The following is a 17,962-nucleotide window of genomic DNA, read 5'->3' as shown; positions in this document are numbered from 1 at the left end:
CTTTGTTATCAACACTCCAGACGCAGACACTTCAGCCATGTTGGTGTCCAAAAGTTGAACGGGAGATGATGACTGAACGGGAGCTGAAGACTGTTTTGCCCAGTGATGTAGTCGAGTCACATTGCAGATAGAAATTCCACGAATAGAGCCAACGTTATTCCTTACTCAACATGTCAGAGAGACATGTTTGTTCCACATATTTCTATCTGAATGTTCCAAAGCATTGTGTCCTGCTGAACACGTTCCAAAACGGTGTCTTGCTGAACACATCCCAGGTTGTTAGCTATAGCCAGCTAATGAGGTAACATGATTGAACAAGGTTTTTTATTTATTTTTATTTAACCTCACCAAATGAGTTATGGTCCGGTCCACAAGTAGCCTAGTTTTAGAACAGTTGGTGATATGCTTAATGAATGTAAATTTTTCCCGCCAACACATGATAGAAAGACGAAAAAAACGTAGCACCGGCATTATGGGTCATATCTTTAGAATGGTAAGGGAAACAATCAAGACGTTTTCGCTGAGAAAAAGATGTAGGCTTGGCTAAATTGGCTCCAGAACCTGGCTATGAAATGCAGTGGGGAAAGTGGGAGGGTTGAGCGAGACTACAAATTCAGGCAACTTTTCTAAACTGAAGGGAGAGAAACAAAGCTAGACTGTTTTTTACTATTAAACTCAATGCTGCTGTTGCTTTTAATTTCATAAAGCAGCTTGTGTTTCTCAACCAGGCAAGGGGTAGCTAACTAAAATGCTGGTGGTGATTGGTTAGCTACGGGGAGAGAGTCGCCTTTCTGCCCACACTCATCGCTCCCTAGCAGCTCACCAGCTGATGTAGGCTGTGTGTACTGGGTGTGGCGCTTCCTTCCCACTGCTGAACAGAACTTGCTAATATTAATTGTGCTTATCACTGAAAACCTCTCAATCTCTGAACACTCTTGTCCAGTCCACTTGAGTAGTCCATTTTGAGTCAGAGATAATTTCATCTGAACTCATTTTTTTTTTTTCTGGGCCTATTTACTGTAGTCAGTTATAGGCTCATCAATTCCCACTGAAAACAGGTGTTTGACAAATATTTTAGTCATTATTTTTTGTTGATGAAATTAACACTGATTCAGGGGGGAGTGAGTAATGAATCCCCATTGCACTTAATATATCTGTGTACAGTTACTTAAAAACAATTCCAAAAAGCCAGCACATGCTGGGGAAATATTACATACACATTTTAAGTAATAATGACTCTTCATTGACTTTGAGTTCAACTTACAGGAAGTATTTGAGCAAAAAACGCAGTGTGTCTTATACAGTAAATTGTGTGTGTGCATGCGTGCGAGTGTGAGTGCATGCTTGTCTTATACAGTATTGTGTGTGCATGTTATATTCCAGATAACCCCAGGATGATCGGGAGTGTGTCTGTAGCCGTGAAGATTCTGGACGTGAATGATAACCCTCCGTTGCTGACACAGTACTTTGAAGCCTTTGTCTGTGAGAGTGCCAATGCCGGACAGGTACAGAGGCACACACACACTTTCATACATGCACACACACACACACGTAAATACACAGGTAGAACCTGGACAGAGGCAGACCAGTAACCATTATTTGCAGACCTTTAATATTATCATATGAAGAATTACTCAAAATGATGACATACTGCAGCAAAATGTGCATTAGCATAAATATTAACTAATACATGCATAATTTGAATTTCTGTGCTATGTCAGTTTTACTCACATCCTGTCTCAGGGTTACTGACCTGACTGCCTCTCTCGCCCCTCCCCTGGCTGTTGTCTGATTGTCTGGTGACCTCAGCTGATTCAGACAGTGACAGCAGTAGACGCAGATGATCCTCTGGGAGGTCATCACTTCTACTACAGCCTGGCCTTAGAGGCAGCTAATAACCCCAACTTCACCCTTAGAGACAACCAAGGTAAATATTTTATTTATTTATACAGCAGTAAACCCACATGACTTCCTGGACACAGATTTTTGCACAATGTATCACTTTTTTTGTGGGTATTATTTGTTGTCAACTACTAAGCCAATTCAGCAATATTTGTCTAACTCAGTCATTTGCGGCTATAATTACAGCTACTTTGTTGTATGTGTGGCAGATCTCTCTGCTTTATATAACAGGGGGTTCTCAAAGTGGGATCTGCTGACCAGATAAAAAACATATATATACAGTACCAGTCAAAAGTTTGGTCACACCTACTCATTCAAGGATTTTTCTTTATTATTTTACTATTTTATACTTTGCAGAATAATAGTGTAGACATCAAAACCATGAAATAACATGTGGAATTATGTAGTAACCAAAAAGTGTTAAACATATCAAAATATGTTATATATATTTTGGATTCTTCGAAATACCCACCATTTGCCTTGATGACAGCTTTGCACACTCTTGGCATTCTCTCAACCAGCTTCACCTGGAATGCTTTCCCAACAGTCTTGAAGGAGTTCCCACATATGCTGATCACTTGTCGGCTGTTTTTCCTTCACTCTGGGGTCCAACTCATCTCAAACCATTTCAATTGGGTTGAGGTCAGGGGATTGTGGAGGCCAGGTCATCTAATGCAGCATTCCATCACTCTCCTTCTTGGTCAAATAACCCTTACACAGCCTGGAGGTGGGATGGCTCAAACCAGATGGGATGGCGTATCACTGCAAAATGCTGTCGTAGCCATGCTGGTCAAACATGCCTTGAATTCTAAATAAATCACAGACCGTGTCAAGAGCAAAGCACCATTACACCACCTCCTCCATGCTTCACGGTGGAACCACAAATGCGGAGATCATCCATTCACCTACTCTGCATCTCACAAAGACACAGTGGTTGGAACCAAAAATGTGGACTCATCAGACCAAAGAACAGATTTCCACCGGTCTAATGTCCATTGCTTGTGTTTCTTGGCCCAAGCAAGTCTCTTCTTATTATTGGTGTCCTTCAGTAGTGGTTTCTTTGCAGAAATTCGACCATGAAGGCCTGATTCACACAGATGATATTGATGTGTCTGTTCCTTGTAACAGCATTTATTTGGGCAGCAATATGAGATGCAGTTAACTCTAATGAGTCTTCATTTCCTGTGGCGGTCCTCATGAGAGCCAGTTTCATCATAGCGCTTGATGTTTTTTTTGACTGCACTTGAAGAAACTTTCAAAGTTCTTGACATTTTCCAGATTGACTGACTTTCATGTCTTAAAGTAATGATGGACTGTCATTTCTCCAGCCTTATTTGAGCTGTTCTTGCCATAATATGGAGTTGGTCTTTTACCAAATAGGGCTATCGTCTGTACACCACCCCTATCTTGTCACAACAACTGATTGGCTCAAATGCATTAAGAAGTAAAGAAATTCCACAAATTAACTTGTAAAAAGGCACATCTATTAATTTAAATGCATTCCAGGTAACTACCTCATGAAGCTGGTTGAGAGAATGCCACGAGTGTGCAAAGCTGTCATCAATGCAACTTTGAAGAATCTCAAACTCAACATTTTTATTTACTACATGATTCCATATGTGCTTTTTCATAGTTTGATATCTTCACTATTATTCTACAATGTAGAAAATAGTAAAAATAATGAAAAACCCTGAAATGAGTAGGTGTCCAAACTTTTGACTGGTACTGTATATATACTTTGTTATTGTTTCAATTAAGGACTATAGCTTTAAACAGAGTTCTCTCTGCCCCATGAGTAGACTTCCAGGAAATTTGCTTCAAAACCTCTAAATGTTCTCTCCGATGCCAAGACGTTGGCCTTTAAAATGTTCCTTCCCAGGGCCCGAGACTTGCACTGCAAAAACGTAGTAAAACTCTGTGTACGCTATGTTTATCTCACTCAAGTTATAAGGGGGTCCCTGATGAATATGCTTTGACAAAAGGGATCCCCGGTTTGAGAACCCCTGTTCTGCAGTGCCTATTCACAGCTCTTGACTTTTCCCAGATTTTGTTGTATTTAAAATGGATTAAACTGAGATCTTTGTCACAGGCCTACACACAATACCACATAACTGCATTCATGTTTTGGTTTATTTCAAATTAATAAAAAATTAAAAGCTGAAATGTCTTAATAATTATTCAACCCCTTTGTTATTGCAAGCCTAAAATATGCTTAACAAGTCACACAAAAAGTTGCATGGACTCACTCTGTGTGCAGTAAAGGTATAGCAACTGCTCGGCCCCCGACCGCAAGGCACTATAGAGGGTAGTGCGTACGGCCCAGTACATTACTGGGGCCAAGCTTCCTTCCATTCAGGACCTATATACCAGGCCGTGTCAAAGGAAGCCCTAAAAATGGCCAAAGACTCCAGCCACCATAGTCATAGACTATTCTCTCTGCTTCCACACGGGAAGCGGTACCGGAGTGCCAAGTCTAGGTCCAAAAGGCTTCTCAACAGCTTCTACCCCCAAGCCATAAGACTTCTGAACAGTTAATCAAATTTCTACCCATACTATTTGCATTGTCCTCCCCCCGATTTTAAGCTGCTGCTAATCTCTGTTTATTATCTATGCATAGTCACTTTAACTCTACCTACATGTACATATTACCTCAGTTACCTCGACTAACCGGTGCCCCCACACATTGACTCTGTATCGATGCCCCCTGTATATAGCCTCGCTATTGTTATTTTACTGCTGCTCTTTCAATATTTGTTACTTTTAATTTATATGTTTTACTTATCTATTTTTACATAATAAATCTTCTTCAGGCTAGGGTCTACTTTTCTCAATTTCCACCTGACTGACGTGCCCAAAGTAAACTGGCTGTTGCTCAGGCCCTGAATCCAGGATATGCATAATTGGTACCATTGGAAAGAAACACTCTGAAGTTTGTAGAAATGTAAAAATAATGTAGGAGACTATAACACAATAGATATGGTAGGAGAAAAACCAACCCAATGTTTTTTTTTGTTGTTGTTGAGAGCCCATGTCCTTCCAATGGAACATATAGGGAAAAAATGTAATCTATCTTCCAGTATGCAATTCCTATGGCTTCAACTGCGTGTCAGTAGTCTTTGATCAAGGTTTCAGGCTTGTTTCTTCCAAATTGAGTAAGAAATATGAGTTTTACCACATGGACACAGACTTGGAAATTTGTGTAGGCACGCCTGACGAAGAAGACACGCACCTGCCAATATCGTTTTCCTATTGAACATACTTTCTGTATGAAATATTATAGTTTAATTACATTTTAGGGTAGCGGAGGATTGTTTAAACAAAGTTTAGCGGTGGCTTGTTGGATTCCTTTCTCTGCAAGTTGAACGATTGGATTACTCAAATCGATGGCCAAACTAAACAGACTTTTTGGGATATAAAGAAGGATTGTATCTAATCAAATGACACTACAGGTTGTAGCTGGGACACTTTGGATGACAAATCAGAGGAAGATTTTCAGAAAGTAAGTGAATATTTAACCGCTATTTGGGAATTTTGTAAACCTGTGCAGGTGGAAAACTATTTTGATGTGGGACGACGTCCTCAAACAATTGCATGGCATGCTTTCGCTTTAACCGTTTGCGTGTAGGGGGCAGTATTTTTGTTTTTGGTTAAAAAACGTACCCATTTGAAATGGCCTATTTCTCATCCCCAGAAACAAGAATTTGCATATAATTGTCAGATTAGGATAGAAAACACTAAAGTTTCCAAAACTGTAAAAATATTGAATGTGAGTATAACAGAACTGATATTGCAGGCGAAAACCTGAGGAAAATCCAATCAGGAAGTGCTTCTTATTTTGAAACCTCTCTGTTCGTATGCATGCCTATCCTCCATTTAAAGGGATATCAACCAGATTCTATTTCTATGGCTTCCCTAAGGTGTCAAAAGTCTTTAGACATAGTTTCAGGTTTTATTAGTGAGTTTTGCGCTACAGAGTAAAGCGGCCATTGCTTCTCCCGGTGTTATTGAAAAACCTACACACCCAGGTTGATATATTATCGAATATATATTTTTAAAACAACCAGAGGATTGATTATAAAAAACATTTGACATGTTGGATATTATTTGGAATATACGTCTGCGTTGTCGTGACCGCTCTTTCCTGTGGATTTCTGAACACAACGCGACTAACAAACTGAGGTATTTTGGGTATAAAAATCATCTTTATGAAACTAAAGGAACATTTGTTGTGTAACTGGGAGTCTCGTGAGTGAAAACATCTGAAGATCAAAGGTAAACAATTAATTTGATAAATTTTCTGATTTGTGACCTAGCAACTTAATGCTTAGTGTACATAATGTTATGTTATGCTATCGATAAACTTACACAAACGCTTGGATTGCTTTCGCTGTAAAGCATCATTTCAAAATCTGAGACGACAGGTAGATTAACAAAAGGCTAAGCTGCGTTTTGCAATATTGCACTTGTGATTTCATGAATATGAATATTTTTTTTAAATATTATTTGACTGTGGCGCTATGCTATTCAGCGGTTGCTGACGAAAATGATCCCGCTAATGGGATGGGTAGCATCAAGAAGTTAAAGCCTATTGTAAATCGAACATTGCAGTTAGATTAAGAAGAATTTAAGCTTTGAAACGATATAAGCCACTTGTATGTACCTAAATGTTTAATATCCATCATTTTTTATGATCATTTATTTGAATTGCTTGCCCTCCAGTTTCATTGGAAGTTGTCCCGCTAGGGGGACACCTAGCCTTAATTAACACTTATTTTTCTTAAAACTGCATTGTTGGTTAAGGGCTTGAAGGTAGGCATTTCACTGTAAGGTCTACACATTTTGTATTCGGCACATGTGAAATTTTTTATTTGATAGTCATCCAAAAAAATCTGTTAACACTATCTAATCTCTGTATCCAACACATACAATTATCTCTATTGTCCCCCAGTCGAGCAGTGATTTTCAAACACAGATTCAACCACAAAGACCAGGAAGTCCAATGCCTCGCAAAGTAGGGCACATATGGATAAAAAAAAGCATTTTAACATTGAATATCCTTTTGAGCATGGTGAAGTTATTAAATACACTTTGATGGTGTATCAATACACTCAGTCACTACAAAGATAGACTTTCTTCCTAACTCAGTTGCCGGAGAGGAAGAAAACCGCTCAGGGATTTCACCATTAGGCCAATTAAAACAGCTAGAGTTTAACGGCTGTGATAGGAGAAACCAACTGAGGATAGCTCAACAACATTTTAGTTACTCCACAACACTCGCCTAATTGACTGAGTGAAAAGTAGGAAGCCTGTACAGAATAAAATCATTCCAAAACATGCATCCTGTTTGCAACAAGGCACTAAAATAATGCTGCAAAAAAATTGCCAAAGCAATTCACTTTGTGTCCTGAATACAAAGTTATTTTGGGGAAAATCCAATACAACCCATTATTGAATACCACTCTGCATATTTTCAAGCATAGCGGTGGCTGCATCAAGTTATGGGCGTGCTTGTAATCTTTAAGGACTGGAGATTTTTCAGGATAAAAACATGTACGGAATGGAGCTAAGCACAGGCAGAATCCTAGAGGAAAACCTGGTTCAGTCTGATTTCCACCAGACACTTAGAGATGAATTCACCTTTCAGCAGAACAATAACCTAACACAAAAGGCCAAATCTACACTGGAGTTGCTTTACCAAGAAGACAGTGAATGTTCCTGAGTGACCGAGTTTTAGTTTTGACTTAAATCTACTTAAATCTATGGTAAAACCTGAAAATGATTGTCTGGCAATGATTAACAACACATTTGACAGAGTTTGAAGAATTTTGAAAAGAATAATGGGCAAATATTGCACAAACCAGGTGTGGAAAACGCTTAGAGACTTACCCAGAAAGACTCACAGCTGTAATCACTGTCAAAGTTGCTTCTAAAAAGTATTTACATAGTTCGGTATTTTAACTTCAATAAATTTGCAACAATTTAAAAAAACATTTTTTCACTTCATCATTATGTGGTATTGTGTGTAGATGAGTGCGAAAAAACATATTTAATGCATTTTGAATTCAGACTAACACAACAAAATGTGGAAAAAGTCAAGGGGTATGAATCATTTTTGAAGGCACTGTATAAGACACTTAACCAGGCCCCGCTTTCTCTGTCCTTTGCAGACAACACCTGGATATTAATAATGATGTATCATATGACATACTGTATCAAACCAGGCTTCTCTCTCCCTCTCTGTCCCTGATTTAGACAACACAGCATGGATCCTGACGCGTCGCGGGGGCTGGTCTCAGCAGGATCAGTCAGTCTACTACCTTCCTATCTTCATCTCAGATGGAGAGCAGCCGGTCCAGACCAGCACCAGCACCCTGACCATCCGTGTGTGTAGCTGCGATGTGGAGGGCAACGTTATGTCCTGTAATGCTGAGGCCTACCACCTCCCGGCTAGTCTGAGCAGAGGGGCACTCATCGCCATACTGGCATGTATCTTTGTCCTGCTCGGTAAGTCATGATCTGGTTCTTGTTCTTCTTCTATGGAATGATTTTCTACACTGTTGATCTGCTTTATACTTACTTCATAAGCTGCTGTATATTCATATTGTATTTATATACAGAACATCAGATTCCAATCTAGACAAACTCTCTTTTACCGTATCTATGCTTCTTCTTTTGAATGTCTTAGTCCGGTTAACCAATTCACTAAAGCAACCATTAATAATCTCCCATAGTTTCGGTTTCTGTTGTATCTGACCATGTCTCTTTTCTCTCCTCTAGTGATGGTCCTGCTCATGTTGTCCCTCCAGAGCCACCATAAGAAGCCCTACCTGCACGATGAGGAAGACAACGTCCACGAGAACATTGTCCGCTACGATGACGAGGGGGGCGGAGAAGAGGACACCGAGGCCTTCGACATCGCTGCCATGTGGAACCCACGCGAGGCCCACCTAGTGGGGAAGCAACGTCAGGACATGCTGCCTGAGATTGAGAGCCTGTCGCGTTACGTTCCCTTAGCATCAGTAGGTGGGCCGGGTTGTGGTGGTGGAGACAGCAACGTCCAGGGGTATGTGCTAGCCAAGCTCCTGGAGACGGATCTGAACCCCTGCGCCCCGCCTTACGACTCCCTGCAGACGTACGCCTACGAGGGGGAGGGATCGGTGGCCGAGTCCCTGAGCTCGCTGCAGTCTGGGTGCTCCAATACTGATCATGAGTATGACTATCTCAATGACTGGGGGCCCAGATTTAAGAAACTGGCAGAGATGTATGGGGTTCTAGAGATGAACAACCCTCCCATGTGGTAGAGGGGAGGAAGGAACGAGAGACTCCCCCCTACATACACACACCTTAGAGAAAGAGTGTAAACAGCGTCATAGAGAGACAATGACTGAAACTGTGACAAACACAGAGGCTGAAACAGAGAGATAGACACAGGACTAGAGAGAGAGAAAGAGAGTTTGAAAGGTGTGCTCGTCATATAACTGTAGCACTTGCGAATGCACAGCTAAGCATCGCCTGTTCTCCACAGTTTGAGCCGTGTAGCTTCCTAGCTACCATCACAATCCCTCCTCATCCACAGGAAGAGTCTTTAGAGGAGCCTGGACTGACTGACTGACAGACAGACAGCTAGCACAACGAGACCCTCAAAGCAAAGGGCTTCAAAGCACACGTTAGTTAACTCCTGTGGCCAACCCAGGCCCTAGCCACAGGTGCCAGCAGCTCTTTGGTTCAAAGGGTCCGATTCCCCTCAGAAGAACACAAGATAGGGGAGCGAAGGGCAAATGTGGAACTCGGAATACATTACCTGCCGATACACATGTGTGCAGGAGACAAACAAACTCTGAAACGCTGACTTATTTTGGCAGTTTGTTTTGCCGATTTTAAAAATAAAAAATAAACGTTTTTTTTCTCTTCTTTTGGTCAAGCTTTAGTTTTAAATTCTAAGCCACTATGTGACTATTTTTTTATGGTAAATGATTTGATGAAAAGTGTTTTGTTATTGTTGCAGCCATTTTGATTTGAGAACTGCTATTTATTCACAGTAGCTCCATTATGTGGCCGTATCTTACTAATTAATTAATATTTTAATATGCTGTCCTTATATTTAGTATAACTTATTTTTGAGGAATCAAACAAACACTGGACTTGTGTTGGATGTTATCCCAAGGTTGTGGGATTGGCATAAAATATGTTCAAATATGTTCGAGCGTTATCATGTAACAAATATTTCAATGGCGTCTAATTGCATTTCTGTTGTGTGTGTTTCTGTGTCTTGTTTCAGACAGAGTAAGGGAGATGTAAACTCAGTAGTCCTGTTTGGATTTTAAAGTTAGTTTAATGTGTCAATCCATATTTTGTTAGTATGAACACTTTGTTGTTTTGCTGCTGGTTAGGAGCATGAAGCATGGTCATGCATTCAACAGGATATTCTGTGTGTCCCAAATGGTACCATATTTCCTACATGGGCCCTGGTCAAAAATGGTGCACTATTTCTCATATTTAACTAGGCAAGTCAGTTAAGAACAAATTCTCATTTACAATGACGGCCCTTGCCAAACCCTCCCCTACCCTGGATGACACTAGGCCAATTGTGTGCCGCCCTATGGGACTCTTGATCACGAACGGTTGTGATACAGCCCGGGATTGAACCCGGGTCTATAGTGACGCCTCTAGACCGCTGCGCCACACGGGAGGCCCACTATATGGGAAATCGGGTTCCATTTGTGATGCAGGAACAATCTTAAGCTCATGTTTTGAGATATACTGTCCATGATACCACAGCAAGACTGGGGGACATTACAGTAACTGATTTGATTTGAGGATGCTAAATTACCATCAACTTCTCAGTCAACATCACAAACATACCTGGATGAACACAAACAGGAGATTTATGAAATAACCATTTCATCAGGGTATCAGCCATGAACAGGGGTGGAAATGGGGGGGAGGGGTCTGAGACCAAAACAACAGAGACGATGGTTCATCTGTCCTTTTGGAGAAACCAAATTTTCCACCACATCATCTCGGCCTACTCCTCCACATTTTGTGGCTTAATCTCAACCCTCACATTCCGACCAGTGGACTTTGATAACTTTGATAATCTGCTTCTTTATGTGCCAAATGTAAAGAAGAAGTTTTGAAAAATACTTCAGAACGCCAAAAAGAAAAAAAACGAGTGAAATTATATTTTGATAATTTCTGATTGGGTGGAATCTACTTGAAATATGTGTGGTGTCAGTTATGCTACAGTATGTGGTATTTGAATGTAAATGTGTTTTGTATACTTGGTAATAAAATACAAAAATAAAACCTTCTGTGGTCGACATTCGCAGAGATCGTATTCATGGTAAACACTGCCGATGCTGGCTGATGTGAAAATGACCTTTTCAATGTTAAGCGCTGTGTACTTGATTGATTCCCGGGTTTTGAGTGCTAAATAAAGTTGTTTCGTTACTTTTATGCCTTTTAGGTATTTTGGCATTAATTGGGGGAGCTTGCTGCAAGCAAGAACAACTTTAGATATCCAACATACTTATTATTAGTCTCCTTCTGCTGCCACCTGTAGAGCCAAACTGTAAAAGCTACCAACATCAAAATAACTTTAAAACATGCAGGCTGACTTCAGGTTGATAAAAAAAAAAGTTTGATACTACTAAGACTTTTCAAACTACAACCACTTTTGCGTCAAACCCAATGCATTTTAATGTCAATAGAAAAATTCTTCCACCATTTAAGATAGTGTCACGACTTCCAACCAAGTCGGTTCCTCTCCTTGTTCGGTCGGCGTCACCGGTCTTCTAGCCATCGTCGATCCACTTTTCATTCTCCCTTTGTTTTGTCTTGTTTTCCTACACACCTGGTTTTCATTTCCCTCATTAATTGTTGTGTATTTAACCCTTTGTCCCCCCATGTCTTTGTGTGGAATTGTTTGCTGTAAGTGCTTGTGCACATGTTGACTGGTGCGTGACGGGTTTTGTACCCAAGTTTTGTTATTCTTTATGCCGTTGATTTTGCAATTAAACTGCTCCGGCTATTACCTAGTTCTGCTCTCCTGCGTCTGACTTCCCTGCCACCAGTTACGCACCCCTTACAGATAGAAACACTATTAAAATTGTACAATGTGCAGACTGGTCTGGAATAGGATGTTTGTCAAAAGAGAGTATCAACAATGTGTACTTTTTATAAATTTAACTTCAAAGGCAAAATCTGGGTTAGCCACTCCTCTTGATCCATTTCAGCTACAACAACCAATTCAACGTTGACATGTGCAGGCTGACTCTACTTAGATGGTAGCAAAAAGCTCTGTTGATACAATTTATACTTCATCAACTACCATTCGTTCTTCACATGCATTTCAATGGCGGATGCAGGCTTTAACATTCTAAACTAAAATCACTGCCACACTACTTTTACCTGTTCAAATGAACACATTTACTCCAGAAAAATGTATTTTTCTAGTTTTGGAGAGGGAGCATACTTTTGAATAATAAATAACTTCTCTCCCCTTGTAAGCAACATTAGGCATTTCCCTGAAGCATGACAGAAGTGTAAGCCTTTCAAAAGATAAAGCAGCTATTGAAATGTGCAATCATATGCTAAATTATTCTCCAAAGTGTTATTGCAGATTACTTCATTTTCATTACAGTTCCCTCTTAAAGAACTTAATTTGCTTGACTTATTTTGTTTGGAGGCAAACAAATACCTGTGCCTAAAGCTTAAGAGACAACTGAGGAAGGCAAGCATTCCATTATTTTCACAACACCTATACAGACAATCTTCCCAGGTAAAACTCTTACTCTGAAAATCCATTTCAACCATAATTGTGTAAATATGAAACAAAGAGTTCATTTTAATTATATATTCTAATTAATGTCCCTTGTTAGAAGTAAAATATAGTTAAAAAATAACCGTTGACATGGTGTCTGTGTCTAACGGTTCAACAGGAGGCTGATGGTTTTAATGTGTCCGATACCATTTCAGGTATTCCGTTCCATCTATTACAATTAACCTCTCCTCTGGTACACAGTATCTGCCCACCAGTCACCCCTGCAACAAATAGACAGCCTTCCGACAGACAATGATACACTACTATGTACTGTGACGCTCCTCCCGCCTGAAATTACCTCAATGCATTTATGATATCCTTGTCAAAGGAGAGGAGCTTGTAATCCAAACATTATTCCCAACATTTTCTACTCCTTGTTATTCATAGAAATTGAGAAGCAAAATTAAGTGCGAAAAAGAAAAAGAAATAACTGCAATTAACAAATGAGCCTGTGGCTTTTGCTCACCTACTGGGTGGCATTCAAGATTGAAATTATACAGACAATGGGCCAAATATTCCTAAAACCTAAGCCACTACCTATACTGTACCCTACATACTGTATATGTCAGTGGAAAACTCAAATTACACACCAATGGTTTTGTTTTGTCTGTACTTTCAGCTCTATTTTATGATAACAGGTGCAGACATTCATGCATTATAAGCATCCATATTACCACTGAAAGTGTGGTACCTTAAATATCGTTTCAGGGTGAAGTTTTCCTTTTGGTATTTGTTTCATTAGTCCATTGTTGACATAAGCAAAACATTTTGGGACTGTCAGCAATCATCTTGAAAACCTATGTAACTTTCAAAATACAAAAATCATCACATGACGCAAAACGCACAATCATATGATTTGATATAACACCAGAGAATTTGCTAGGTATCTTTTTCAGTGTCTGATACATGTTAACAAGAAAGGAAGAGGAAAACATGGAAGTTTCATGGATCATGGAAGATAAGAAGTTTGAAGCAACTAGTAACATACAGTGCACCCTATTGATGGGTAAGTTGATGTCACAAAAAAGATGCGCATTCTTCAAAGGGGCAGAAGTCCGTGAGTTGTTGTGATTCTGGATGGCCAGATAGCTACCAACAATGTCAAGAACCTCCATGTGGGGAATTGTAAGTGACTTGTTTCAGCTAGTTTCATCTTGTTTGTGATACAGTGACTTGTTCTGAGGTGTTTTGACTGATTCCATGCCAATGCATATATGGTTAAAATTCGCTAGCTGCATCAAATTGAACGATGTATTTGAGAGACAAAAAACATTGAAGAAGAAACATAGTTTACATGTTGTCAACGTTCTAAGCCAACCCTGTCTATTTTACCCCATAGTTGTGCACGCATCGGTTGTGTTGCTAAACAACCAACCCGTCTAAATAATTCATCAGGTAATGTAAGCATTATGCAAATTGTCAACCATTTTAAAACGAGAAGTGGTTATGACTGATAAAAAAAACGTGCAGGTATTCCTACTCTATAAGTTAACTTCAAATTGCCCCTTAATCCTCCCTTTTCTATATGACTTAAATTATAATGATGTGTTATGATTAACCTCATTAATCATTCTTGCAATAAATCCATTATCAAGAGCATATAAAGCATAAATCACTGCATTAAACCCCTGTCTCAAGCATCTTCCGAATGCCGTTTACTGTGGTTTCCCTGCTCCTTCTTACCCCTCCATCACTGCTGCCACCGCCTCTAGCACACGCACACACACACACGTCCCAGTGTTATCCAGAGTCGTCAGGGGTAATTTGTCTTAAGCCTCAGTACTGTCTCCCATAAGAGGGTTTCAAACTGCAGCACAAGTTATTAAGAAGCCTGCTGGCTCCCTTCACTAATCCTGCCCAGGGTAAACTCACCAACAGCAGAGCAGAACACACTGAATCATCCTATAATACCATGCTGTAGAGAAAGTCACTCACTCTCTCACTTGGCTGCAACTGGAGGCAAGGCAAACTAACTCGCCCCAGAGAGAGAGAGAGCAAGGGAGAGCGAGAGAGTGTGTGTAAGAGAGAGCGAGAAAGAGTGACAGAGACAGAGAGAGTGGGGGGAGCAGCTCCAACACATTTGACATGTTGGAGTTTAAAGCAGAGCAGAACAGTACAGACTCACACGACTGACGACCGACAGATCCTTTCTTTATCGTTCTCTCCCTTCTTCCTCCCCTGCTTCTATCTCGCTCTCCCTCCCTGTCCTTTAACTGTCCTGTGTGCTGTGCACTCTCTCCGTTTAACTGTGCAGTGCACTCTTTGTTAAATTGCAGTGTGCTCTCTCTGTTTAACTGTTTAGTGTGCTCTCTCTCCATTTAACTGTCCTATGTGCTCTCTCTTTTTAACTGTGCTGTGTGATCTCTGTGTACCCAGATCCCCAAACAGTTAACATAACACGCCAATGTAAAATAAGATTTTTGGATATAAATACGAACTTTACCGAACAAAACATACATGTATTGTGTAACATGATGTCCTATGAGTGTCATCTGATGAAGATCATGAAAAGGTTGGTGATTAATTTTCTCTATTTGTGCTTTTTTGTGACTCCTCCCTTTGGCTGGAAAAGTTACTGTTTTTTGTGAGTTGGTGGTGACCTAACATAATCGTTTGTGGAGCCTTCACTGTAAAGCATTTATTAAATCAGACTGTGGCTGGATTAACGAGAATTGTATCTTTAAAATGGTGCCTAATACTTGTATGTCTGAGAAATTTGATTTATGAGATTTCTGTTGATTTGTATTTGGCGCTCTGCAATTTCATTGGCTGTTGGTGAGGGATTCCGCTAGAAAAGAGAGGTTGAAATCAAGTATGATGCCAAGGTACTTAAAATCAGATACCACCTGGAGCGTCTCCCCTTACACATAGATATCTGTCTCAGTAGCATATGTTGCCCAATTTGTGAAGAACATGCAAACAGTTTTTTTCACATTGAGATGCAAACACGAGTCACTGAGACACTTTGTAACCTGGACCATTACAGTAGTGAGTTCTGGTGCAGCTTGTTGTTTGCTCTTTGCATGCACATATATCATTGTATCATCTGCATACATTTGAACTTCAGACCCAGTACAGACAGAAGGCAGATCATTAATGTACAGGCTGAACAGGAGAGGCCCCAGTATTGACCCTTGGGGCACGCCCACATCATAGTTAAGTGTGGGCGATAGCTCATTGCTCACTCTGACACACTGAATTCTGCCTTCAAGGTATGATTTTATCCATCTCAAGGCCTCGGGGGAAAAGTTGAACTTGGACAATTTTGTGATGAGAATCTTGTGGTTTACAGTATCAAAAGACTTCCTTAGGTCCAGAAACACAGCCCCAACAACGCCCCCTTTGTCCATCTTGGACTTCACATTTTCCAGAACAAAGCAGTTTCTGTGGAGTGTTTTGCTCTGAAGCCAAACTGCATGGAGTGTAATGTGAAGGGGCTGTTGTTGAGGTGGGCAATCAGTTGTTCTGCTACACACTTTTCAACAACATTTGACACCACAAGTAGTATACTAATGGGCCTGTAGTTAATCACGTCAGCAGGGTCGCCTGATTTAAAGATGGCCGTTATTATGGCCGAAACACCCCCAAACCAATAGATGTGTTGGTAACCTTAGTAATGGGGCCAATGAGTGACTCTGTAGTTTTTAAGTAAGGTAGAGTCCAGCCCAAACACATCTTTGGCTTTAGAGTTCTTTAGTGAGCTAATCACCTTGTTCACCTTTGACTCAGAAACCTCCCTTATGATGAAGACCGGTTGAGCGTCATTCACTAGTATTGAGCCCAAGAAACCAGTGGAGGGGTTCTGTGTCAGTACCCTGACAGAGTCAATAAAGTAGGAATTGAAGGATATTGCTATTTCGACTGCATCCTGTGTTAGATTGTTATTCACCATGATTTCTAATCTTTTTGCAGTGTTACTATGGTCTTTCCCTGTTAACTTTTTTAGATTCTCCCAGATCAATGTATTTATGTTAATAAAAAAAGTTTGCCTTGGCCTGTCTGATTTCTTTCATCACCTTATATATCTACATGGTAAACCTACGTCTGTCATGCTCTAATTTGGATATTAGGGCTCTCTTTAGAGCATAATCTCGTTCTTTCACCAATTTCCAGATTTCTCTATTTAGCCAAGGAAGAGTGCTCTTTTGGCCAGGTTTGGATTTGATTTTCTTTAGGAAACCATTTATTGTAGTCTGGATTGTGGATAGAAAAACCTGACTATCAGCTTCCACATCTGTATAGGACAAGATATCATTCCAGTTAATTCCCTTAATTGCTTTTTCAAAATACTTTAATTCACTCTTAGGTATTCTTAGTTGAGCCGCCTTTCTAACAGTAGAGAGGTTAAACCTGCTCTTAGACAGCTTTCTGGCTATAAATGTCAGATTATGATCAGATAGCCCAGTAACCATATTGAATGATTCAGTCACTCTCTGGTTTATTAATGAACACCAAATCAATCTGTGTTTTAGAGCATTTCTGGAGAGACCTGAAAATAGCTGTGCTGCAGCGCTCCCCATCCAAATCAAATCAAACTGTCACGCCCTGGCCTTAGTATTCTGTGTTTTCGTTATTGTTTTGGTTAGGCCAGGGTGTGACATGGGGATTTATGTGGTTTGTTTGGTCTGGGGTTGTTTGTAGTCATGGGAGTAGTTAGAGTAGTACTCTAGGTAAGTCTATGGTTGCCTAGAGTGGTTCTCAATCAGAGGCAGGTGTTTATCGTTGTCGCTGATTGGGAACCATATTTAGGCAGCCATATTCTTTAGGTCTCTTGTGGGTGATTGTTCCTGTCTTTGTGTTTGTGGCACCAGATAGGACTGTTTCGTTTTTTCACGTTTCTTGTTTTGTAGATTGTTGTATTTTCATCTTTATTAAAGATGTACAAAACTAACCACGCTGCATTTTGGTCCGCCTCTCTTTCCCCAGAAGAAAACCGTTACACAAACGTTATATGTCACATGCACAAAATATTATAGGTGTAGACCTTACCATGAAATGCTTACTTACAAGCCCTTAACCAAATAATGCAGTCCAAGAAATAGAGTTAAGAATGTATTTTCTAAATAAACTAAAGTAAAAAATAAAATAAAAAGTTACACAGTAAAATAACCATAACGAGGCTATATAGAGGGGGTATCACGTTTCAGGTAAGGCAGAGCGGTCATGTAGATGGGCTCAGAGTCAGGACAGGTAAGGGTCAAAACCAGGAGTGTGAGAAAAAGAGAGACTAGGGAAAAG

General features: G+C 40.1%; 1 protein-coding gene across 2 annotated transcripts in view; it reads left to right on the top strand.

The window, feature by feature from the left end:
• Positions 1-11,940, top strand: part of LOC109909572 (cadherin-20) — a 30,629-nt gene extending 18,689 nt beyond the window's left edge. For both annotated transcript variants that reach the window (XM_031796958.1, XM_031796957.1), the window contains exons 8-11: positions 1,384-1,505; positions 1,810-1,927; positions 8,155-8,406; positions 8,680-11,940. In XM_031796958.1, the coding sequence (XP_031652818.1) occupies positions 1,384-1,505; positions 1,810-1,927; positions 8,155-8,406; positions 8,680-9,203 (1,016 nt within the window). In that variant the 3' untranslated portion in view covers positions 9,204-11,940. The remainder of the gene's footprint in view (positions 1-1,383; positions 1,506-1,809; positions 1,928-8,154; positions 8,407-8,679) is intronic.
• Positions 11,941-17,962: the final 6,022 nt, after the last annotated feature.

Source organism: Oncorhynchus kisutch, linkage group LG18 (genome assembly GCF_002021735.2).
Source record: "Oncorhynchus kisutch isolate 150728-3 linkage group LG18, Okis_V2, whole genome shotgun sequence".
Classification (NCBI taxonomy): Eukaryota; Metazoa; Chordata; class Actinopteri; order Salmoniformes; family Salmonidae; genus Oncorhynchus; species Oncorhynchus kisutch.
The sequence above is the reverse complement of the archived record's forward strand: the minus strand, read 5'-3'. Positions and strand labels throughout refer to the sequence as shown.